The 26,132-nt window shown below is 44.7% G+C and overlaps 1 protein-coding gene across 2 annotated transcripts in view; it reads right to left on the bottom strand.

Moving 5' to 3' along the window:
- LOC139274727 (Golgi pH regulator) overlaps positions 1 to 25,779 on the bottom strand; it is a 122,219-nt gene extending 96,440 nt beyond the window's left edge. The window contains exons 1-3 of one of the 2 annotated variants that reach the window (XM_070891411.1): positions 25,711 to 25,779; positions 16,352 to 16,411; positions 6,430 to 6,533 (exon numbers count right to left, since the gene is read on the bottom strand). In XM_070891411.1, the coding sequence (XP_070747512.1) occupies positions 6,430 to 6,533; positions 16,352 to 16,411; positions 25,711 to 25,752 (206 nt within the window). In that variant the 5' untranslated portion in view covers positions 25,753 to 25,779. Of the gene's footprint in view, positions 1 to 6,429; positions 6,534 to 16,351; positions 16,412 to 25,710 lie in introns of those variants that run through there. The other variant, XM_070891412.1, reaches the window with a different exon arrangement.
- Between the last annotated feature and the right edge of the window lie 353 nt (positions 25,780 to 26,132).

Here is a 26,132-nt window from a genome sequence, read left to right as displayed (position 1 = left end):
TCTCCTCCCCCTCCCCCCCCCCCGCGGGAACGAACGGCTTCCTCCTCTCCCCCCCCCCCGCGGGAACGAACGGCCTCCTCTCCCCCCCCCCCGCGGGAACGAACGGCCTCCTCTCCCCCCCCCCCCGCGGGAACGAACGGCTTTCTCCTCCCCCTCCCCCCCCCCCGCGGGAACGAACGGCTGCCTCGTTTTGTGAGGCTTGCTGCAGCATTCTCCCTGGCTGAAGCACTTTCACACAGGGAGGAAGATGGTTTATTTAATCTTTTCTTTGTTTATAAATTTTTATTCAGGTTGGATTTATTTGTATAATATTTGTATAAGTGTAAATAAGGATTTATTATAGAATTTAATGACTTCCCTTCCCCCTCCCCCCCACCAACGCCTAATTTGTAACCTGCACCTGATTTTTTAATGTGTAGACAAGGTTTTTTCAGTTCTACAAAAATCTTCACTTGCTCCATTCTAAGTTAGTTTGGAGTACGTTTTCACTGTGGCAACTTTGAAATCAGGCATCAGTGGCCGGACACTTTTGAAGAAAAAATTCTGTTCCAAAGTGAAACTGTTCTAACTGACTAGAACTGCAGAAAAAAATATGTGGAGAATTGCGATTTCTAAGATAGTCCGTTCTCCACCAGTTGCTCCTAAAAATCAGGCGCAAATCATGTGGAAACTTGGGCCCATAGAAAGTAGGTGCAGGTGTAGACTATTCGGCCCTTCAAGTCTGCACCACCATTCAATATGATCATGACTAATCATGCAACTTCAGTACCCCATTCCTGCCTTCTCGCCATACCCCTTGATCCCTTTAGCCATAAGGGCCACATCTAACTCTCTTTTGAATATATCTAACGAACTGGCCTCAACAATTTTCTGTGGTAGAGAATTTCACTGGTTAACAATTCTCTGAGTGAAGAAGTTTCTCCTCATCTCGGTCCTAAATGGCTTATCCCTTATCCTTAGACTGTGACCCCTGGTTCTGGACTTCCCCAACATCGGGAACATTCTTCCTGCATCTAACCTGTCCAGTCCCATCAGAATTTTATGTTTCTATGAGATCCCCTCTCATTCTTCTAAATTTCAGTGAATAGAAGCCGAGTTGATCCAGCCTTTCTTCATATGTCAGTCCTGCCATCCTGGGAATCAGTCTGGTGAACCTTCGCTGCACTCCCTCAATAGCAAGAAACCCCTCGCAATGAAGGCCAGCATGCCATTTGCTTTCTTTACTGCCTGCTGTACCTGCATGCCTACCTTCAATGACTGATGCACCATGACACCCAGGTCTCATTGCACATCCCCTTTTCCTAATCTGTCACCTTTCAGATAATAATCTGCCTTCCTGTTTTTGCCACCAAAGTGGATAACCTCACACTTATCCACATTATACTGCATCTGCCATGCATTTGCCCATTTACCAAACCTGTCCAAGTCCCCCTGCAGCCTCCTAGCATCCTCCTCGCAGCTCGCACTGCCACCCAGCTTAGTATCATCTGCAAACTTGGAGATATTACATTCAATTCCTTCGTCTAATTCATTAATGTATATTCTAAATAGCTGGGGTCTCAGCACTGAACCCTGTGGCACCCCACTAGTCACTGCGTACCATTCTGAAAAGGACCCGTTTATTCCTACTCTTTGCTTCCTGTCTGCCAACCAGTTCCCTAGCCACGTCAATACACTATCCCCAACACCATGTGCCTTAATTTTGCACACTAAAATCTCTTGTGTGGGACCTTGTCAAAAGCCTTTTGAAAGTCCAAATACACCACATCCACTGGTTCTCCCTTATCCACTCTAAATGCGCTACTTTTACATCTTTAATAATTGATTCCAGCATTTTCCCTACCGCCAATGTCAGGCTAACCGGTCTATAAATCCCTGTTTTCTCTCTCCTTCCTTTTTTAAAAAGTGGTGTTACATTAGCTACCCTCCAATCCATAGGAACTGAACCAGAGTCCATGGAATGTTTGAAAATGACCACCAATGCATCTACTATGTCTAGGGCTACTTCCTTAAGTACTCTGGGATGCAGACTATTAGGCCTGGGGATTTATCGGCCTTCAATCCCATCAATTTCCCGAACACTATTTCCTTACTAATAAGGATTTCCCTCAGTTCCTCCTTCTTGCTAGACCCTCGTTCCCCCAGTATTTTCGGGAGGTTATTCATGACTTCCTTAGTAAAGACAGAAACGAAGTATTTGTTCAATTGGTCTGCCATTTCCTTGTTCCCCATTATGAATTTCCCTGATTCTGACTGCATTAGTCTTCACTAATCTTTTTCTCTTCACATATCTATAGAAGCTTTTGCAGTCAGTTTTTATGTTCTCTGCAAGCTTTTACCCCTCCTAATTAAACCCTTAGTCCTCCTCTGCTGAATTCTAAATTTCTCACAGTGCTGAGGTTTGCTGCTTTTTCTGGCCAATTTATATGCCTCTTCCTTGGAATAAACACTTGCCCTAATTTCCCTTGTTAGCCACAGTTGAGCCATAATTAAAAAACCTTTTTAAAAAAATTGGAAATATATACATTTTTTCTAAGTCATTTATTAACTTTAATTTAAATTAATGTTAAATATGTGATGTTTTTTTCTATTTTTTATTGGTATTTTGGTTTTGTGGGGGTCTTTCTCAATCATGATAATAAGAACTCCTACTTACGGAGTTCCATTATTATGAATGAGAAAATACTTTACCTGGATTGGTTGCCCAGTGCCACGTGACTCCAGCTCCAGCATATGTCCGTCCCGGCTTGCATGCGCTCCGATGCTCAGGGAGAGGAGGCCTCAGGACCGGGATCTCTCATGGGCGCAGCAAGAAAATGTAGGTGCGGATCTTTTTAGCCATTTTCTGTCGCGCACCCGCGGGGAGCAGAGGACTGGGATTTCAGGGCCAATATCTCAGAATGACCCAGAGTGTGTCATTATATCTCAATATGACCCAGTGCGTCTTTATATCCCAATATGAACCAGATAGTGTCTTTATAAGAACATAAGAAATAGGAGCAGGAGTTGGCCATACGACCCCTTGAGCCTGCTCCGCCATTTAATACAATGTTGGCTGATCCGATCATGGACTCAGGTCCACTTCCCTACCCACTCCCCATAACCCCTTAAGAAACTGTCGGTTAAGAAACTGTCCATCTGTCTTAAATTTATTCAGCTTCCACAGCTCTCTGAGGCAGCGAATTACATAGATTTACAACCCTCTGATAAAATAATTTTTTCCTCATCTCAGTTTTAAATGGGCGGCCCCTTATTCTAAGATTATATCCCCTAGTTTTAGTCTTCCCCCATCAGTGGAAACATTCTCTCTGCATCCACCTTGTCAAGCCCCCTCATAATCTTATACTTTTCGATAAGATCACCTCTCAATCTTCTGAATTCCAATGAGTAGAGGCCCAACCTCTTCATAAGTCAACCCCCTCATCTCCGGAATCAACCTAGTGAGCCTTCTCTGAACTGCCTCCAAAGCAAGTATATCCTTTCGAAAATTTGGAAACCAAAACTGTACGCAGTATTCCAAGTTAGCCTTACCAATACCCTGTATAACTGTAGCAAGATTTGCCTGCTTTTATACTCATTCCCTTTGCAATAAAGGCCAAGATTCCATTGGACTTCCTGATCACTTGCTGTACCTGCAGACTAACCTTTTGTGTTTCATGCACAAGTATCCCCAGGTCCCGCTTTGCAATCTTTCTCCATTTAAATAATAATTTGCTCTTTGACTTGCTTTGGGATTATATCCCAATATGATCCAGATTGTGTCTTTATCTCCCAATATGATCACATTGTGCCTGTATCTGCCCAATAACTAGGCCAATGTAGCAAGACACAAAGATTGAACAGGGAACCCTTGCCACTGTGGCTCATGTGCAGCCATGTGATCGCATGCTCTTCAGTAGACGGGTGAATAAACATCCCATCAAATTGTGAGGCTCAGACGAGAAACCAACAGACCTGGGTTCGATGAAATCCAGCCCAGACTGTTGGGATGAAAGTCTCTTCTGTTTGTTGTAAGAGTCATAAATGGAATGGTTTTGAGCAATCCCAATCCTAGCACAAAGCTGCCCCAAATTCAGCACTGTCACTCGAAGGGTTCACAAGATGGCTGAAATTCGATATATGCAACATCCACTACATTCCCTTTATCTATGCACTCTATGGCTTCCTCAAAACACCAGTCAAGTCTGATCTCCCCTTACAAATCCATGCTGACTAACCCCGATTAATACCTTTCCAAATAACTCAAAGTTAACTGCAAATGATACAAGGTCAATTGGCTTTGTTTTGGAGATTATCCTTTCCCCTTTTCTGAAGAAGAGTATAACATTTGCCACCTTCATGTCCCAATAATCTTAAAACTAGAGCTAAGCCATTCAGAGATGAAATCAAGACTTGTTCACAGAAAGGGTAGTGGAAATCTGAGATTTGCTCCCCAAAAGGCAATTACAATTTTAAAGTCTGCGATCAATAGATTTTTGTTGGGTAAGAGCATCAGGGGATATGGAGCAAAGGCGGGTAAAATGGAGTTGAGATACAGATCAGCCATGATTTAATTGAATGATGGAACATGCTCAAGGGCTGAATAGCCTCCTCCTGTTCCTATGTTTGGCATTGCTCCAGGTTAGTGGCTTGGCTATCTCCCAAATTCCTTCAGTATTCCATGATGCAAACCATCTGGGATTGTTAGTTTTTCTACTTGTCCCTCTTCTACCTTCTAGTTTCCTTTATGTTCAGATCTATTAAGTGGTAATAGTTTTTACTCACACTCTCAGAGGGCTGTTAAGAATCAATCACATTGCTGTGGGTCTGGAGTCACATATAGGCTAGACCGGGTTAAGGACAGCAGGTTTTCTACCCTAAAGGAGATTAGTGAACGAGTTGGGTTTTTCTGACAATTCAGTAGTTTCATTGCCATTACTGATACTAGATTTTTAATTCCAGATTTAGTGAATTGAATTTAAATTCCCCCAGCTGCCACGGTGGGATTTGAACTTGCGTATCTGGATTATTAGTCCAGGCCTCGGGATTAATGTTCCCGTAACATAACCACTATGCTACCTAACCCCTGAAAAAGGAGCAATTTCAATCTCCGTGCCTCAGAACTACAACTGAAATCAAACTGAATGACTATAAATGGCGATCAAAACCACAATAGAAAACAAAATAACCAGCGGCAATGTGTGGACTGGAGTTCCATTAAAATCTCGGTCCAGGATATTGTGAACATTCATTAAAACTGCAAATAAGTACACCATAAAAGCGATAGTTTTAACACCATTCTGTCAGAAAAGGACAAGGGCAAGCACTGCAATAACCACTAGTGGGCCAAAATTATAGCATACAGCTGAGTTAATGTTAGCCGTGGCTCAGTGAGTAGCTTGCCTCCGAGTCAGAAGGTTGTGGGTTCAAGTCCCACTCCAGGGGCTTGAGCACAAAAATCTAGCTCACACTCCAGTACAGTACTGAGGGAGTGTTGCATTGTTGGAGCTGCCGTCTCCCCTCTCAAGTGGATATAACAAGATCCAATGGCACTATTTTGAAGAGCAGGGGAGTTCTCTCCAGTGTCCTGGCCAATATTTATCCCTCAATCAACATCTAAAACAGATTATCTGGTCATTATCACATTGCTTTGTGGAAGCTTGCTGTGCACAATTTGGCTGCTGCATTTCCCTGCATTACAACAGTGACTACACTTCAAAATGTACTTCATTGGCTGTAAAGCGCTTGGGGACGTCCGGTGGTCGTGAATGGTGCTATATAAATGGAAGTCTTTTTTTCTTTTTAATCTTATGGTTGACTCTCCAAATACTTCAGTGAAAACACACACAAAGTTGGCGACTGAAAACCAGCGTTCAGTTTTTCTGATGACTAGCATTCTTCATATTAAAAGCAAATTCAATCTCATACCTTACACACAGTGCATACATAGATATACAGATAGTATGGCATTTAAATGCTCTGGTGGGCATAAACGATCCCAGGGCACTATTTGAAGAAGAGCTGGGGAGTTCTCCCTTGTGTCCTGGTCAACCAACACCACTAAAAAAAGATTATCTGGCCATTATCACATTGCTGTTTGTGAGAGCTTGCTGTGAGCAAATTGACTGCTGCATTTTCTACATTACAACAGTGACTACACTTCAAAAGAACTTGACTGGCTGTGAAGCACTTTGAAACGTCCTGAAGTTGTGAAAGTCACTATATAAATGCAAATTCATTGTTTTTCTATTAGTAAGAGTTAGGTAGGAATTAATTTTGGCAATGCTGTACTGGTGAAGTAACAACAATACAATTAATTCCAATAAACTCAAGGAAATCCGACGACCTTCATGTACAATTGCAAAAGCATAGAAAGGATGTTCTTGGGCTGACCGACAAGAGGTGCATCCCTACACTATCCTGAAACGTTGATAAGGAATACACACTCACCTGCTGTTTAAAAGACCCAGAATCTCAAAGATGATGAGTTCAAACATAGTACAGGAGAAAGCAAACATCACGGAGAAAACCATTTGGACAACATACTGTCGGACCTGCATCAAAGAAGAAAAACGGTGTCTCGCACGGTGTAGGACAATTGGCTCCAGCTGCCAGCAGAATAGATATGAGCAAAGCTGCTATTCTCGGGAGGAGAGTATTAAAACAGGTGAGAGATGCAAATCATTCAGTGCAAAGCCTATAATTGTCGCTGGTCGCAGGAAAAGAAGGCATCGTGCACCAGGTTTTCCCTTCACAAATGTTTACATAGAATTTACAGCACAGATGGTCTAGAATCATAGAAATTTACAGCACGGAAGGAGGCCATTTCAGCCCATCGTATCCGTGCTGGTCAACAAAGAGCTATCCAGCCTAATCCCACTTTCCAGCTCTTGGTCTGTAGCCCTGTAGGTTACAGCACTTCAAGTGCATATCCAAGCACGTTTTAAAATGTGGTGAGGGCTTCTGCCTCTACTACCCTTTCAGGCAGTGAGTTCCAGACCCCCACCACCTTGTGCGTGAAGACATCTCCTCTAAACCTCCTACCAATTACTTTAAATCTATGCCCCCTGGTTGTTGACCCCTCTGCTAGGGGAAATAGGTCCTTCTCTATCTATCTCGACTTTGCCTAGGCCCCTCATAATTTTATATACCTCCCCTCAGCCTCCTCTGTTCCAAAGAAAACAAACCCAGCTTATCCAATCTGTCCTCATAGCTAAAATTCTCCAGGTCAGGCAACATCCTCCTAAATCTCCTCTGCAACCTCTCTAGTGCAATCACATATTTCCTGTAACGTGATGACCAGAACTACACGCAGTACTCTAGCTATGGCCGAACTAGTGTTTTATACAGTTCAAGCAAAACCTCTCTGCTCTTACATTCTACGCCTCGGCTAATAAAGGCAAGTATTCCATATGCCTTCTTAACCACTTTGTCTACTTGGCCTGCTACCTTCAGGGGTCCGTGGACCTGCACTCCAAAGACTCTTTGTTCCTCTACACTTCTCAGTGCCCTACCATTTAATGTGTATTCCCTTGCCTTGTTAGCCCTCCCCAAATTCATTACCTCACACTTCTCCAGAGTGAATTCCATTTGTCACTGTTCTGCTCATCTGACCAGTTCATTGATATCTTCCTGCAGTCTACAGCTTAGTTCTTCATTATCAACCACACGGCCGATTTTAGTATAATCTGCAAACTTCTTAATCATACCCCCTACATTCAAGTCTAAATCATTGATATATACCACAAAAAGCAAGGGACCGAGCACTGAGTCCTGCAGAATCACACTGTAAACCGGCTTCCAGTCACAAAAACACCCATCAACCATTACCCTTTGCTTCCTGCCTCGGAGCCAAATTTGGATCAAACTTACCACTTTACATTCGTGATCAATCTGTAATGTGGGTGTAAAGTCTTGTCCCCTCAGTACAGATTCACACGAGGCATGTAGTGAAGTCAAGGTCACTCTGGACTTGCACCTTTATTTCACAGCTCTGGAATGTTGCACTTGCCTGAGACCTGCCCTTATATACCTGTCTCTTGCAAGTGCACCCCTGGTGGTAAGGTATGCTGGTGGTTACAGGTCATATCTTATTACAGTCATGTATAGCATGTTAGGATACAGTTATATATAATAATGTAAGATACATGACATCACCCTCTCCCAAGGTCTTATTGTCTTTATAGGTTCAGTCTCTCAGGTGGTCTACGCTCTCGCGTGGAGCGTCTGAGTTGTGGTTCAGTTGTTTGCCTTGGTGTCTGTTTTTCTTTGGGTGTGGTTGCTGGTATTTCGCCTGGGCTGTCTGTTTCGATTGGTGTGATTGTTGTTGACTCGCCTGGGCTGTCTGTTGAGATTGCCCTTTCCTCAGGTTATTCCCTCCGTCTGTCCACCAGGTGTGGTGCGAGTTCCACATTGTAGTCTGCCTCTAGTTCCGCAGTGTATATGGTAAATCTGCTTTTGACTTGGTCTACATGCCTCCGGCAGGTTTTGCCACTGTCCATTTGTACTACCAGTAGCCTGTTTCCTTCCTTGCCCGTTACTGTCCCTGCAAGCCATTTGGGATCCCTGCCATAGTTTAGTACAAACACTTTGTCCCCTATCACATTCCATCTCCCTCTCGAATTTCTGTCATGGTACTCAGACAGCTTACGGCGCTTTGCCTCAACGATTTCGTGCATGTCTGGGAGGATTAATGAGAACCTTGTTTTTAAAGTCCTTTTCATCAATAGTTGCGTGGGGGGGATCCCAGTCAATGAGTGTGGACGAGATCTGTATGCCAGCAGCAGTCTCAACAGGCGACCCTGCAGCGTGGGACCTTGGATTTTAAGCATGCCTTGTTTAATGATTTGCACTGCTTTCTCCGCCTGGCCGTTGGAGGCCGGCTTGAACGGTGCCGTCTTGACGTGATTTATGCCGTGGTCAATTATAAAATCTTGGAATTCTGCGCTGGTGAAGCACGGACCATTGTCACTGACCAATATGTCAGGGATTCCGTGCGTTGCAAACATGGTTGCGAGGCTCTCCACAGTGGTGGAGGTTGTGCTCGAGTTTAAAATGGTGCATTCGATCCACTCTGAAAATGCATCAACAACTACGAGGAACATTTTGCCCATGAATGGGCCCACATAGTCTACATGCACCCGCGACCACGGTTTGGTAGGCCAGGGCCAGGGGCTCAGTGGAGTCTCCCTGGGGGCATTGCTGAGTTGGGCACAAATGGTGTACTTTCGGATGCAGAGCTCCAAGTCCGCGTCAATACCAGGCCACCAAACGTGGGATCTGGCTATGGCCTTCATGAGAATGATCCCCGGGTGCTCGCGGTGGAGCTCCCGGACAAATGCCTCTCTGCCTCGCAGAGGCATGACTACTCGGCTGCCCCACATCAGGCAGTCTGCTTGTAGTGATAGATCATGCATGCGCCTGTGAAAGGGTTTTAATTTCTCGGGACAGGCATCGCGAGCCTCTGCCCAGTCACCGGTTAGGACACATCTTTTTACTAAGGATAACATGGGGTCGTCCAGGCTCTGATTTGGCGAGCCGTCATGGGTGAACCTGTGGACTCAAAGGCATTGATTGTCATGACTATCTCACAGTCCTGTTCGTCAGACCCTTCCGTGGTCGCCAGGGGTAGCCTGCTGAGCGCGTCGGCACAGTTGTCTGTGCCTGGTCTGTGCCTTATGGTATAGTCGTAGGACGCCAGTATGAGTGCCCACCGTTGAATTCGCGGCGAGGCGTTGGCGTTTATTGCCTTGCTCTCGGATAGGAGGGACGTGAGGTGCTTGTGATCAGTTTCTAATGCGAACTTGGCCCAGAAAAGGTATTGGTGCATCTTTTTGACACCGTACACCGAGCGCCTCCTTCTCTACCATTCCGTACCCGCGCTCCACCCGCGAAAGTGACCTGGAGGCATAAGCTATGGGTTGTAATTTGCCCGCACTATTGACATGTTGCAAAACGCACCCGACCCCATATGCTGACGCATCACATGTGAGAACTAGCTTTTTATCTGGATCAAAGAAAGTCAAAACACTGTTGGAACACAGAAGGTTGCGTGCCTTATTGAAGGCGTGTTCCTGGGCATCCCCCCAAAACCAATCGCACCCCTTCCTGAGGAGTACGTGGAGAGGCTCCAGCAGCGTGCTTAAGTTCTGCATAAAGTTCCCAAAGTAATTGAGTAGCCCGAGAAAGGCGCGCAGTTCTGAGACATTCCGGGGCCTGGGTGCCAGGCGAATTGCTTCTGTTTTGGACTCTGTTGGGCGGATTCCATCAGCGGCAATCCTTCTGCCCAAAAATTCAACCTCGGGTTTGAAAAGGATTTCTTGACTAGTAGGCCTACCCGATCCAACCGCTTTAGTACTTTCTTCAAATTACGGAGATGGGAGTCGGTGTCCCTGCCCGTGATAAGTATGTCGTCTTGAAATACAACCGTCCCCGGGATGGACTTGAGCAGACTTTCCATGTTGCGCTGGAATACGGCAGCTGCCGACCTGATGCCGAATGGGCATCGATTGTACATGAAAAGGCCTCGATGTGTGTTGATGGTGGTGAGTAGCTTGGATTCCTCGGTGAATTCTTGCGTCATATACGCAGATGTGAGGTCTAATTTTGAGAAAAGTTTACCTCCAGCCAATGTGGCAAATAAGTCCTCCGCTCTAGGCAGCGGGTACTGGTCCTGTAGGAAGACTCTGTTTATGGTAGATTTGTAATCCCCAGAGATTCGTACGGATCCATCAGGCTTCATGACTGGGACGATGGGACTTGCCCAGTCGCTAAATTCCACAGGCGATATAATGCCTTCCCACAGAAGCCTGTCTAGTTCGTGTTCAATCTTTTCCCTCATCACATAGGGTACAGCTCTGGCCTTGTGATGGACCGGTCTAGCATCCTGTGTGATGTAGATTTTGACTTTGGCCCTTTGAAAGTGGTCACACCTGGCTGAAAGAGATGTTCAAATCGCTTTATAACTGTTGAGCAGGAGGTCCGTTCCTCTAATGACATGGCCTGGACATCATCCCTTCCTCGTCGCCACTGTAAAGTCCTGTCCCCTCAGTACAGATTCACACGAGGCATTTAGTGAAGTCAAGGTCACTCTGGACCTGCACCTTTATTTCACAGCTCTGAAATGCTGCACTTGCCTGAGACCTGTCCTTATATACCTGTCTCTTGCAAGTGCACCCCTGGTGATAAGGTATGCTGGTGGTTACAGGTCATATCTTATTACAGTCATGTATAGCATGTTAGGATACAGTTATACATAATAATGTAAGATACATGACAGTGGGATCTTATTAAAAGCCTTGCTAAAATCCATACATACTATATCAAACGCACTCCCCTCATTGACCCTCCTTATTACCGCCTCAAAAAATTCAATTAATTTAGTCAGACACGACCTACACTTAACAAATCTGTGCTGACTGTCCTTGATTAATCTATGTCTTTCTAAATGAAGATTTATCTTGTCCCTGAGAAGTTTTTCCAATAATTTTCCCACCACCGAGGTTAGGCCTGTAATTATTTGATTTATTCCTTTCTACTTTTTTAAACAAAAGGTACAACGTTAGCAGTCCTCCAGTACCACGCCTGTAGACAGAGAGGATTGAAAAATGATGGTCAGAGCCTCTGTTATTTCCTCTTTTGCTTCTCTTAACAGCCTAGGATTTCATCCGGGCCTGGGGATTTATCCACTTTCAAAGCTGCTAAGCCCCTTAATACTTCCTCACTCTCTATGTTTATTTCATCTAATATTTCACACTCCACCTCCTTGATTGCAGTGTCCACATCGCCCCTCTCTTTTGTGAAAACTGACGCAAATTATTGATTAAGAATCATACGCACGTCTCCCGCCTCCACACACACATAACCTTTACGGTCTCTAATAGGCCCTACTCTTTCTTTAGTTATCCTCTTGTTCTTAATATATTTATAAAACATCTTTGAGTTTTCCTTGCCAACATTTTTTCTTACTCTCTCTTTCCTAATTTCCTTTTTAATTGCACCCCTGCACTTTCTATACTCCTCTAGAGTTTCTGCAGTATTGAGCTCTCGGTAACAGTCATAAGCCTCCTTTTTTCCTTTATCCTATGTCCCTTGACATCTAGATTTGTTAGTCCCACCCTTTTTCTTTAAGGGAACATACTTGCTCTGAACCCTCAGGATTTCCTCCTTGATTGCCTCCCACTGCTCTGACACTGATTTACTGTTTCCAGTCCACTTTGGCTAAATCCCATCTCAGTTTAGAAAAATTGGTTTTTCCCCAATTAAAAACTTTTATTCCAGGTCTATCTTTGTCCTTTTCCATAACTGCCCTAAATCTGACTGAATTATGATCACAAGCACCAAAATGCTCTCCCACTGATACCCCTTCCACCTGCCCAGCTTCATTCCCTAAAATTAAGTCCAGAAACACCCCTCCCTTGTTGGGCTTGTTACATATTGGCTAAAAAGGTTCTCCTGAATGCATTTTAGCAATTCCCCACCCTCTATACCATTCACACTAATTTTATCCCAGTTAATATTAGGGTAGTTGAAATCCCCTACTATTTCTGCCCTATAGTTTTTGCACTTCTCAGAAATTTGCCTACATATTTGCTCTTCTATCTCCCTGACTGATTGGGGTCTTTTGTACAAACCCAGCAATGTGATCACCCCTTTTTTGTTCTTCAATTCAACCCATATGGCCACATTTGATGATCCTTCTGACACAGTGGCTAAAGTTGGTCCCTTAGAGGATGAGACTGGGGAATTAATAATGGGGAACAGGGAACTGGCAGAGACTTTGAACAAATATTTTGTATCGGTCTTCATGGTAGAAGACACTAAAAACATCCCAATAATGGATAATCAAGGAGCTATAGGGAGGGAGGAACTTAATACAATCACTATCACTAAAGTAGTACTACTCGGTACAATAATGGGACTAAAGGCAGACAAGTACCCTGGAACTGATGGCTTGCATCCTTGGGGCTAAAAAGAAGTGGCTGCAAAAATAGTGGATGCATTGGTTGCAATCTACCAAAATTCCCTGAATTCTGGGAAGGTCCCAGCAGATTGGAAACCCGCAAATGTAACCCCCCTATTTTAAAAAGGCAGACAGAAAGCAGGAAGCTATAGACCAGTTAGCCTAATTTCTGTTGTTGGGAAAATGCTGGAGTCCATTATTAAGGAAGCAGTAGCAAGACATTTGGAAAAGCATAATTCAATCAAGCAGAGTCAGCATGGTTTTATCATGTTTGACAAATTTGCTGGAGTTCCTTGAGGATGTAACGAGCAGGGTGGATAAGGGGGAACCAGTGGATGTCATGTATTTAGATTTCCAGGAGGCATTTGATAAGGTGTCACATAAAAGATTACTGCACAAGATAAAAGTTCACAGGGTTGGGGGTAATATATTAGCATGGATAGAGGATTGGCTAACTAACAGAAAACAGAGAGTCAGGATAAATGGGTCATTTTCAGATTGGCAAACAGTAACGAGTAGGATGCCGGGGCCTCAACTATTTGACTTGGATGAAGGGACCGAGTATAATGTCGCCAAGTTTGCTGATGATATAAAGATGGGTGGGAAAGCAAATTATGAGGAGGACACAAAAAATCTGAAAAGGGATATAGACAGGACAAGTGAGTGGGCAAAAATATGGCAGGAGTATAATGTGGGAAAATGTGAGGTTATGCACTTTGGCAGAAAAATAGAAAAGCAAATTACAATTTAAATGGAGAAAAATTGCAAAGTGCTGCAATACAGAGGGAGCTGGGGTCCTTGTGCATGAAACAAAAAGTTAGCATGCAGGTACAGCAAGTAATCAGTAAGGCAAATGGAATGTTGGCCTTTATTGGAAGGGGGATGGAGTATAAAAGCAGAGAAGTCCTGCTACAACTGTATAGGGTATTGGTGAGGCCACACCTAGAGCACTGCGTAGTTTTGGTCTCCATATTTAAGGAAGGATATACTTGCATTGAAGGCTGTTCAGAGAAGGTTCACTAGGTTGAATCCGGAGATGAGGGGGTTGACTTATGAAGATAAGTGGAGCAGGTTGGGCCTATACTCATTGGAGTTCAGAAGAATGAGAGGTGATCTTATTGAAATATATAAGATAATGAGGGGGCTCGATAAGGTGGATGCAGAGGATATTTCCACTCATAGGGGAAACCAAAACTAGGGGGCATAGTCTCAGAATAAGGGCCCGCCGATTTAATACTGAGATGAGTAAGAATTTCTTCTCTCAGAGGGTTGTAAATCTGTGAAATTCTCTGCCCCAGAGAGCTGTGGAGGCTGGGTCATTGTATATATTTAAGGCGGAGATAGACAGATTTTTGAGCAATAAGGGAATAAAGGGTTATGGGGAGCGGGCAGGGAAGTAAGAGCTGAGTCCATGGTCAGATCAGCTATGATCTTATTAAATGGCAGAGTAGGCTCAAGAGGCCAAATGGCCTACTCCTATTTCTTATGTTCTTATATCATCCCTCCTCACAGCTGTAATTGTTACTTTAATCAATACTGTGACCCCCCCCCCCGCCACTATCCCATCTGAAAACCCTGTAAACAGGAATGTTGTTGAGCTGCTATAGCTGCCTTTCTTTCAGTCGTGTCTCAGTAATAGCTATCATACTCTAAAGTGTCTATCTGTGCTCTCAGCTCATCTGCCTTATTCCCTGGACTCCTTGCATTGAAGTATATACCATTTAGCACTGCCAAACTCCCTTGTTGTCTATTTTCTAGCCCTTGTTTCCTCTGTCATCCAAATTTACTTCCTTTGTTTTTGCTTTCCAATTTCAGCTTTGCTGCTCTCCCTTTTGAATCTATTCTTAGGTTTCCATCCCCGTGCCAAGCTAGTTTAAACGCTCACCAACAACACTAGCAAACCCCCCCACGAGGATATTGGTCCCGGTTCTGTTGAGGCTTGTACAGGTCCCACCTCCCCTAGAAACGGTCCCAATGCCTCAGGAATCTACAGCCCTCCCACCTGCACCAACTCTTCAGCCATGCTTTCATCTGCTCTATCCTCCTATTTGTGTACTCACGAGCAGGTGGCACTAGGACTAATACGGAGATTATTACCTTTTGAGGTCCTGCTTTTTAATCTCTCCTAGCTCCCTAAACTCTGCCTGCAAGATCCCATCCCTCTTTCTACCTATGCCATTGGTACCGATATGGACCATGACCTCTGGCTGTTCAACTTCTCCCCCCAGAATGCCCTGCAGCTACTCGGTGACATCCTTGACCCTGGCAACAGGGAGGCAACATAACATCCTGGAGTTGCGGCCGCAGAAATGCCTGTCTGCTCCCCTAACTATTGAATCCACTACCACTATTGTTCTTCCACGCTTCTTCCTCCCCGACCTGTGCAGTTGAGCCACCTGTGGTGTCGTGGACTTGGCTCTGGTTGCACTCCCCAGAACAGAATACTGGTTGGAGAGCGAGATGCACTCAGGGGACTCTATGCTAGCATTTATGCTCCACTCGCGCCTGCTCCTATACTACTTCAATCCATTACCATATCATTCATTCTCAGGATGCGGGTGCCACTGGAAAGGCCAGCTTTTATTGCCCATGCCTAGTTGCCCTTAGCTAAGTGACTTGCTGGGCCACTTCTGAGGGCGGTTAAGAGTCAACCACATTAGTGTGTGGGTCTGGAGTCACATATAGGCCCAGACCGGGTAAGGACGGCTGGTTTCCTTCCCTAAAGGACATTAATGAACATTTGTTTGGTGGATTATTATATCAGTATTACAATCAGAAAACCTAGGCCTGCATAACAAAGATTTCTCTCACATAGTACAATCTACATGTGCATTCTGATGAAGAAAACACTTTCACTGGGATTATTTACTGTTCTTTTTGGGTGGGAGAGGGGGGAGAAAGACAGGGTGCTATATTTATTAAATATTAATTCAGTTTCTCAACAGCCCCAACCAGTTCAATCTTTCCTGATAGGTATAACCTCTCAGTTCTGGTATGGTCCTTGTAAATCTTTTTTGCACCTTCTCTAGTATCTCTATATCCTTTTTGTAATATGGAGACCAGAATTGTGCAGTGTTACAAGTTTGGTCTAACCAAGATATATGGAGACCAGAACTGTGTACAGTACTTGTAGTATGATCTAAACAAGGTTCTATACGTTCAACATATCTTCCATTTTTCAATTCTATCCCCATTGAGTACAAAGAAATGAGAATTTTTAAAAATAACCTGAATGTCTACACTCAAAATCGCAAAGAAATTCAAACAAGGTACAACTAACTTAAAAAAGATTCTTTTGAGGAGCAAATTGTATCCAATAAGAGCATAGCCATAATGAACCTTATTTTGGATACTTGTTCCACAGATAATAGCAATCCCATCGAGTTGGCTTTGTAGTACTTGGAAATTTACCTCATAATCTTTGAATAACTGACGCATAAAGAAAAGCCACCCGAATCCAAAAAACAGGACCTGCAAAAGAGGTGCACAAAAAACGTCAATATCCCGAACAAATTGGAGGTGCAGCATTCACATGCGTAGGACAAGAATAGTCCAATGGTTTGAAATCTCAAACTAACACATCACAACAACTTGCATTTGTATAGCGCCTTTAGCATAGTAAAATGTCTCCGAGCACTTCACAGGAGCATTATCAGATAACATTTTACACTGAGCCACACAAGGAGATATTAGGGCAGGTGACCAAAAGCTTGGTCAAAGAGATAGGTTTTAAGAAGCATCTTAAAGGAGGAGAGGCAGAGAGATTTAGGGAGGGAGTTCCAGAGCTCGGAAAAGGACTTGGTGAGTTAGGATACGGGCAGCAGAGTTTTGGATGAGTTTAGGGAGGGTGCAAGGTGGGAGATCAGCCAGGAGGGCAGTTATCCACTCTATGACCTGCCAGTTTCTTTTAAACCACTCAAAAACAAAAACTTGCATTTACATAGCACCTTTGTAGTAAATTATCCCAAGGTGCTTCACAGGAGCGTTGCCAAACAGAATTTGACATCGAGCCACATAAGAACATAAGAAATAGGAGCAGGAGTAGGCCACCTGGCGCCTCGAGCCTGCTCTGCCATTTAATAAGATCATGGCTGATCTGATCATGGACTCAGCTTCACTTCCCTGCTCGCTCCCTATAACCCTATATTCCCTTATCGCTCAAAAATCCGTCTATCTCCACCTTAAATATATTCAATGACCCAGCCTCCTTAGCTCGCTGGGGGCAGAGAATTCCATAGATTTACAACCCTCAGAGAAGAAATTCCTCCCCATCTCAGTTTTAAAGGTGGCCCCTTATTCTGAGACTATATCCCCGAGTTTTAGTTTCCCCTATGAGTGGAAAAATCCTCTCTGCATCCACCTTGTCGAACCCTCTCATTATCTTATATGTTTCGATAAGATCACCTCTCATTCTTCTGAACTCCAATGTGTATAGGCCCAACTTTCTTCATAAGTCAACCCCTTCATCTCCCTCATCTAGGGAACCTTCTCTGAATAGCTTCCAATGCAAGAATATCCTCCCTTAAATAGAGACCAAAACTGCATGCAATACTCTAGGTGTGGCCTCACCAATACCTGTACAATTGTAGCAGGACTTCTCTGCTTTTATACTCAATCCCCCTTGCAATAAAGGCCAACATTCCATTTGCCTTCCTGATTACTTGCTGTACTTGCATACTAACTTTTTGTGTTTCATGCACAAGGATCCCCCGGTCCCTCTGTACTACAGCACTTTGCAATTTTTCTCCATTTAAATTGTAATTTGCTTTTCTATTTTTTCTGCCAAAGTGGATAACCTCACATTTTCCCACATTATACTCCATTTGCCAAATGTTTTCCCACTCACTTGTCCTGTCTATATCCCTTTGCAGATTTTTTGTGTCCTTCTCACAATTTGCTTTCCCACCCATCTTTATATCATCAGCAAACTTGGCTACATTACACTCAGTCTGTTTATCCAAGTCATTAATATAGATTGTAAATAATTGAGGCCTGAGCACCAATCCCTGCGGCATCCAACTAGTTACTGTTTGCCAACCGGAAAATGACCCATTTATCCTGACTCTCTGTTTTCTGTTAATTAGCCAAACCTCTATCCATTCTAATATATTACCCCCAAACTCATGAACTTTAATCTTGGGCAGTAACCTTTTATGTGACGCCTTATCGAATGCCTTCTGGAAGTCCAAATACACCACATCCACTGGTTCCCTTATCCACCTTGCTCGTTAGTGAGGCGCGAGTCCGGGGTCGGAGGCCTATAAAAGGCCCAGCGGCAGCGAGAGGCGGTGGAAGTTAGTGAGGCGCGAGTCCGGGGTCGGAGGCCTATAAAAGGCCCAGCGGCAGCGAGAGGCGGCGGCAGTTAGTGAGGCGCGAGTTCGGGGTCAGAGGCCTATAAAAGGCCCAGCGGCAGCGAGAGGCGGCGGCAGTTAGTGAGGCACGAGTCCGGGGTCGGAGGCCTATAAAAGGCCCAGCGGCAGCGAGAGGCGGCGGCAGTTAGTGAGGCGCGAGTTCGGGGTCAGAGGCCTATAAAAGGCGTACTTGTGCAGCTACAGGGAGAAGGCAAAAAAGAAATAAAAAGAAACAGAAAGGTGACATCATAGCCAAAGGGGTTAATTGATTGGCTGGTGTTTGGTGAGTAGTTTTTCTTTCTTCTCTTTAACAGTGAGTAAACTTTAACATTATTGTTGCCTATCTAAAGGTTAAGTCATGGCAGAAGAGCTCGGTCGCGTGTTATGCTCCTCCTGTACCATGTGGGAACTCAGGAACGACTCCAGTGTCCCTGACGACTACATGTGCAGGAAGTGTATCCACCTCCAGCTCCTGACGGTCCGCGTTGTGGAGTTGGAGCTGAGAGTGGATTCACTCTGGAGCATCCACGATGCTGAGAATGACGTGAGTAGCACGTGTAGCGAGTTGGTCATACCACAAGAGAAGGGTCCACAGCCAGATAGGGAATGGAAGACCAGCAGGAAGAGCAGTGCAAAGAAGGTAGTGCAAGGGTCCCCTGTGGTCATCCCCCTGCAAAACAAATACACTGCTTTGAGTACTGTTGAGGGAGATGACTCATCAGGGGAGGGCAGCAGCAGCCAAGTTCATGGCACCGTGGCTGGCTCTGTTACACAGGAGGGCAGGAAAAAGAGTGGGAGAGCAATAGTGATAGGGGATTCAATTGTTAGGGGAATAGATAGGTGTTTCTGCGGCCGCAACCGAGACTCCAGGATAGTATGTTGCCTCCCTGGTGCAAGGGTCAAGGATATCTCGGAGCGGGTGCAGGACATTCTAAAAAGGGAGAGAGAACAGCCAGTTGTCGTGGTGCACATTGGTACCAACGACATAGGTAAAAAAAGGGATGAGGTCCTACGAAACAAATTTAAGGAGCTAGGAGGTAAATTAAAAAGTAGGACCTCAAAAGTAGTAATCTCGGGATTGCTACCAGTACCACGTGCTAGTCAGAGTAGGAATCGCAGGATAGCACAGATGAGTACGTGGCTTGAGCAGTGGTGCAGCAAGGAGGGATTCAAATTCCTGGGGCATTTGAATGGGGGAGGTGGGACCAGTACAAACAGGACGGTCTGCACCTGGGCAGGACCGGAACCAATGTCCAAGGGGGATTGTTTGCTAGTACTGTTGGGGAGGAGTTAAACTAATATGGCAGGGGGATGGGAACCAATGGAGGGAGACAGAGGGAAACAAAAAGGAGATAAAAGCAAAAAACAGGAAGGAGATGAGAAAAAGTGGAGGGCAGAGAAACGCAAGACAAAGAACAAAAAGGGCCACTGTACAACAAAATTCTAAAAGGACAAAGGGTGTTAAAAAAACAAGCCTGAAGGTCTTGTGTCTTAATGCAAGGAGTATCCGTAATAAGGTGGATGAATTAACTGTGCAAATAGATGTTAACAAATATGATGTGATTGGGGTAACGGAGACGTGGCTCCAGGATGATCAGGGCTGGGAACTCAACATCCAGGGGTATTCAACATTCAGGAAGGATAGAATAAAAGGAAAAGGAGGTGGGGTAGCATTGCTGGTTAAAGAGGAGATTAATACAATAATTAGGAATTACATTAGCTTGAATGATGTGGAATCTATATGGGTAGAGCTGCAGAACACCAAAGGGCAAAAAACGTTAGTGGGAGTTGTGTACAGACCTCCAAACAGTAGTAGTGATGTTGGGGAGGGCATCAAACAGGAAATTATGGGTGCATGCAATAAGGGTGCAGCAGTTATAATGGGTGACTTTAATATGCACATAGATTGGGCTAACCAAACTGGAAGCAATACAGTGGAAGAGGATTTCCTGGAGTGCATAAGGGATGGTTTTCTACACCAATATGTCGAAGAACCAACTAGGGGAGAGGCCATCTTAGACTGGGTGTTGTGTAATAAGAGAGGATTAATTAGCGATCTCGTTGTGCGAGGCCCCTTGGGGAAGAGTGACCATAATATGGTGGAATTCTGCATTAGGATGGAGAATGAAACAGTTAATTCAGAGACCATGGTCCAGAACTTAAAGAAGGGTAACTTTGAAGGTATGAGGTGTGAATTGGCTAGGATTGATTGGCGAATGATACTTGAGGGGTTGACTGTGGATGGGCAATGGCAGACATTTAGAGACCGCATGGATGAACGACAACAATTGTACATTCCTGTCTGGCATAAAAATAAAAAAGCGAAGGTGGCTCAACCGTGGCTATCAAGGGAAATCAGGGATAGTATTAAAGCCAAGGAAGTGGCATACAAATTGGCCAGAAATAGCAGCAAACCTGGAGACTGGGATAAATTTAGAACTCAGCAGAGGAGGACGAAGGGTTTGATTAGGGCAGAGAGGAAGCTTGCAGGGAACATTAAGACGGATTGCAAAAGTTTCTATAGATATATAAAGAGAAAAAGGTTAGTAAAGACAAATGTAGGTCCCCTGAAGTCATAACGGGGAACAAAGAAATGGCGGACCAATTGAACAAGTACTTAGGTTCGGTATTCACTAAGGAGGACACTAACAACATTCCGGATATAAGAAGGGTCAGAGGGTCTAGTAAGGAGGAGGAACTGAGGGAAATCCTTATTAGTCGGGAAATTGTGTTGGGGAAATTGATGGGATTGAAGGCCGATAATTCTCCAGGGCCTGATGGACTGCATCCCAGAGTACTTAAGGAGGTAGCCTTGGAAATAGCGGATGCATTGTCAGTAATTTTCCAACATTCCATTGACTCTGGATCAGTTCCTATCGAGTGGAGGGTAGCCAATGTAACCCCACTTTTTAAAAAAGGAGGGAGAGAGAAAACAGGGAATTATAGACCGGTCAGCCTGACATCGATAGTGGGTAAGATGATGGAATCAATTATTAAGGATGTCATAGCAGCGCATTTGGAAAGAGGCGACATGATAGGTCCAAGTCAGCATGGATTTGTGAAAGGGAAATCATGCTTGACAAATCTTCTGGAATTTTTTGAGGATGTTTCCAGTAGAGTGGACAAGGGAGAACCAGTTGATGTGGTATATTTGGACTTTCAGAAGGCTTTCGACAAGGTTCCACACAAGAGATTAATGTGCAAAGTTAAAGCACATGGGATTGGGGGTAGTGTGCTGACATGGATTGAGAAATGGTTGTCAGACAGGAAGCAAAGAGTAGGAGTAAATGGGTACTTTTCAGAATGGCAGGCGGTGACTAGTGGGGTACCGCAAGGTTCTGTGCTGGGGCCCCAGCTGTTTACACTGTATATTAATGATTTAGACGAAGGGATTAAATGTAGTATCTCCAAATTTGCGGATGACACTAAGTTAGGTGGCAGTGTGAGCTGTGAGGAGGATGCTATGAGGCTGCAGAGCGACTTGGATAGGTTAGGTGAGTGGGCAAATGCATGGCAGATGAAGTATAATGTGGATAAATGTGAGGTTATCCACTTTGGTGGTAAAAACAGAGACAGACTATTATCTGAATGGTGACAGATTAGGAAAAGGGGAGGTGTAATGAGACCTGGGTGTCATGGTACATCAGTCATTGAAGGTTGGCATGCAAGTACAGCATGCGGTTAAGAAAGCAAATGGCATGTTGGCCTTCATAGCGAGGGGATTTGAATACAGGGGCAGGGAGGTGTTGCTACAGTTGTACAGGGCCTTGGTGAGGCCACACCTGGAGTATTGTGTACAGTTTTGGTCTCCTAACCTGAGGAAGGACATTCTTGCTATTGAGGGAGTGCAGCGAAGGTTCACCAGACTGATTCCCGGGATGGCGGGACTGACCTATCAAGAAAGACTGGATCAACTGGGCTTGTATTCACTGGAGTTCAGAAGAATGAGAGGGGACCTCATAGAAACGTTTAAAATTCTGACGGGGTTAGACAGGTTAGATGCAGGAAGAATGTTCCCAATGTTGGGGAAGTCCAGAACCAGAGGACACAGTCTAAGGATAAGGGGGAAGCCATTTAGGACCGAGATGGGGAGGAATTTCTTCACCCAGAGAGTGGTGAACCTGTGGAATTCTCTACCACAGAAAGTTGTTGAGGCCAATTCACTAAATATATTCAAAAAGGAGTTAGATGAAGTCCTTACTACTAGGGGAAGCAAGGGGTATGGTGAGAAAGCAGGAATGGGGTACTGAAGTTGCATGTTCAGCCATGAACTCATTGAATGGCGGTGCAGGCTAGAAGGGCCGAATGGCCTACTCCTGCACCTATTTTCTATGTTTCTATGTTACATCCTCAAAGAACTCCAGCAAATGTGTCAAACATGATTTCCCTTTCATAAAACCATGCTGACTCTGCTTGATTGAAATTATGCTTTTCCAAATGTCCCATTATTGCTTCCTTAATAATGGACTCCAGAATTTTCCCAATGACAGATGATAGGCTAACTGGTCTATAGTTTCCTGTTTTTTGTCTGCCTCCTTTTTTAAATAGGTGCGTTACATTTGCGGTTTTTTCAATCTGCTGGGACCGCCCCAGAATCCAGGGAATTTTGGTACATTACAACCAATGCATCCACTATCTCTGCTGCCACTTCTTTTAAGACCCTTGAACATAAGCCATCAGGTCCAGGGGACTTGTCTGCCTTTAGTTCCATTATTTTACTGAGTACTGCTTCATTCGTGATAGTATTAAGTTCCTCCCTCTCTATAGTCCCTTGATTATCCATTACTGGGATGTTTTTAGTGTCTTCTACCGTGAAAACCGATATAAAATATTTGTTCAATGTCTCTGCCATTTCCCTGTTCTTCATTATTAATTCCCCAATCTCATTCTCTAAGGGACCAACATTTACTTTAGCCACTCTTTTCTTTTTTATATACCTGTAAGACAGGTGTGGAGGTAGGTTTTAAGCAGCATTTTAGAGGAGGAGAGGTAGAGAGGTTTAGGGAGGGAATTTCAAAGCTTAGGACCGAGGCAGCTGAAGGCACGGTTGCCAATGGTAGAGCGATGATAACTGGGGATGCACAGGAGGCCAGAATTGGAGGAACGCAGAAATCTCGGAGAGTTGTAGAGCTGGAGGAGGTTACAGAGATCGGGAGGAGCGAGGCCTTGGAGAAATTTGAACACCAGGATGAGAATTTTAAAATCGAGACTTTGGTGGACTGGGAGCCAATGTGGGTCAGTGAGCACAAAAGTGATGGGTCAACTCCAAATTTACACTCAAAATTTAGATGAACGGGACATCCCAGTAATGTCACAAATTTAACAAAATGCCCAATTGGTGTATTTTTTTTTAAGTGTTATTGTACAACACATTGGGATCACATATAGGGCAGGTGACATTAAATCCACCTCCTCAAAATATTGCTCCAATCAGTAATCCCGTTTGTTTGACCATGGTGTTAAAATCCCGTCAATTATAGGTGGCAGGGAAAAAAGGAAAGATGCATTTCTATGGCGCCTTTCACAACCTCAGGATGACCCAAAGCACTTTACAGCCAATTAAGTACTTTTGAAATGCAGTCACTGTTGTAAAGTCGGAAACACAGCTAACAATTTGCGCACAACAAAGTCCCACAAATAACAATGCGATAATGACCAGATAACCTGTTTTCAGTGATGTTGATTGAGGGATAAATATTGGCCAGGCCACCGGGGATAACTCCCCTGTTCTTCTTCATAATAGTGCTGTTGTCGGGCACTTACATTCTGCAGGTGCCTTCGCCTTTGAATGTCCATATATGTGTAAAATGTCCATAAGATGGCTGCCAGGGATTCCGCAAAGCACTAGGGGTATTCAGCTAACCAAGTTGGCTAACTTTCTGGATAGCTGATGACACTGCAGTTCAGCAGAATGTCTTTAATCAACAACTCCAGACAAGATGTCCTAGCAGAACACTGAACAAAGGAATCCCTGAAACTATCTTAAGATAAGAAAGTCAGGCACAGGCAGAACCCAAGGACAACAGAGATAAGGGGGGGTCTGGAAAACATCGCAAGGACATAAATCAGCTCCAGTTAAACATGAGCTGACCATGCAGCCCCTTGATGCTTGAGGGTCAATTCTATTGGCCTAAAGAAACCTGTCTGTAATCTATAATCGTTACGATTGGATTGTGTCCAGCCGACATAGGTTGAGTAATTATAGTGAACTGTTGTAAAACATATAAATATCACTGAATTTCTTTGTTTGATGGAGCGTAGTGCCTGGTGTAACCCAGAGGCTTTCCCCCCCCGCTGGCGTAATAAAGGCCATTTTGATATTGGAACCGACCCACAGAGTGTTGAGTGATTCTTCCTGGGAAACATTCGCGCTAACAAGTGCCATGAGATCTTTTATGTCCATCTGAGAAACAGACGGGGCATCGGTTTAAGGTCTCATCTGAAAGACAGTACCTCTGACAGTACAAGGCTCCCTCAGTACTGGCAATGGGAGTGTCAGCCTGGATTATGGGTTCAAGTCTCTAGAATGGGATTTGAACCCACAACCTTCTGACTCACGAGCATGAGTGCTACCACTGAGCCACATCTGACACAGAAGACGCTTTTATATTGGAAGATCGCCTTTGATCACAGAAACACAGTTCTCACGATTTCAGCGGTACTCTCAAATGCCTACAGTTCTGACAGAATTGCAGACACACTCTTTTGTGGCTTTACAATCTATCATTGGAGTAATTGACCCTTGCCTTTAACAGACAAAGGCAAGGGGTTAAGTTGTGTGTGTTCTTATCACAAGCTAACCACAAAGAGACACAAGCCAAGCACTGCGTCACTTTCCAGGTCTACTCTCCAGAGTCCTGGATTGAATGTTTTCTCGTTTTCTCCATGGTATCTGACAGCTGTGAATCCTGATACTAGACAAGGCACTCTGGGCACGAGGGAACATCACTTGTGGAACTTGCTACCACAGAGCGGTTGAGACGAATAGCATGATGCAGTTAAGGGGAATCTGAATAAGCACACGAGGGAGAAAGGAACAGAAGGATATGCTGATAGCGTGAGATGAAGTAGGGTGGGAGGAGGCTCGTGTGGAGCATAGTGGACACCTGTTGGGTCGAATGGTTTGTTTCTATGCTGCACATTCTAAATGTGCAAGTTCATTCTAGGAGAGGGAGGGAGAGTCGGGGGGGGGCGTTGTTTGAGTCGTCAGAGACGGGGGGGGAGGCAGGAGGTCAGAGACGGAGGGTGGGAGGCGAGCAGGGGGTCAGAGACGGGGGGGGAGGGGATGTTATTTGAGGGTGGAGATGGAGGGGGTGAGCTAAGCCGAGGTGGCGATGCCCTTGACCACTGAAGCTCCCTTGCCTCGGCCCGACAGGTCGACAGTCCGGGGCTCTGTGTCCAGTCTCCGGTTTCACTGACCTGCGACGAGAACATGATGACCGAATCCACAACGAACGACATGGCTGCGCCGGCGTGTCATCAGCCCGCGACACAGTGACCTCACAGCGCGACAACACAGCTCAACACCATGGCAACCAGGGAGAGAGATAGATAGATACAGTGATAGCCCATCTGTGGGTCTGTGGTTCTCGTATTGGACTGTTCAGCCACCTGAGGACTCATTTTTAGAGTGGAAGCAAGTCTTCCTCAATTCCGAGGGACTGTCTATGATGATGATGATAGCAAGAGAGTGATAGAGAGATAGAGTGAGCGATGTGTGTAATATATATTTCTTATATATATATATCGAGAGAGAGAGTGATATATCGAGAGAGAGAGTGATATATCGAGAGAGAGAGTGATATATCGAGAGAGAGAGTGATATATCGAGAGAGAGTGGT

This window comes from Pristiophorus japonicus, chromosome 10 (genome assembly GCF_044704955.1).
Source record: "Pristiophorus japonicus isolate sPriJap1 chromosome 10, sPriJap1.hap1, whole genome shotgun sequence".
In the NCBI taxonomy this organism is placed as follows: Eukaryota; Metazoa; Chordata; class Chondrichthyes; family Pristiophoridae; genus Pristiophorus; species Pristiophorus japonicus.
The sequence above is the reverse complement of the archived record's forward strand: the minus strand, read 5'-3'. Positions and strand labels throughout refer to the sequence as shown.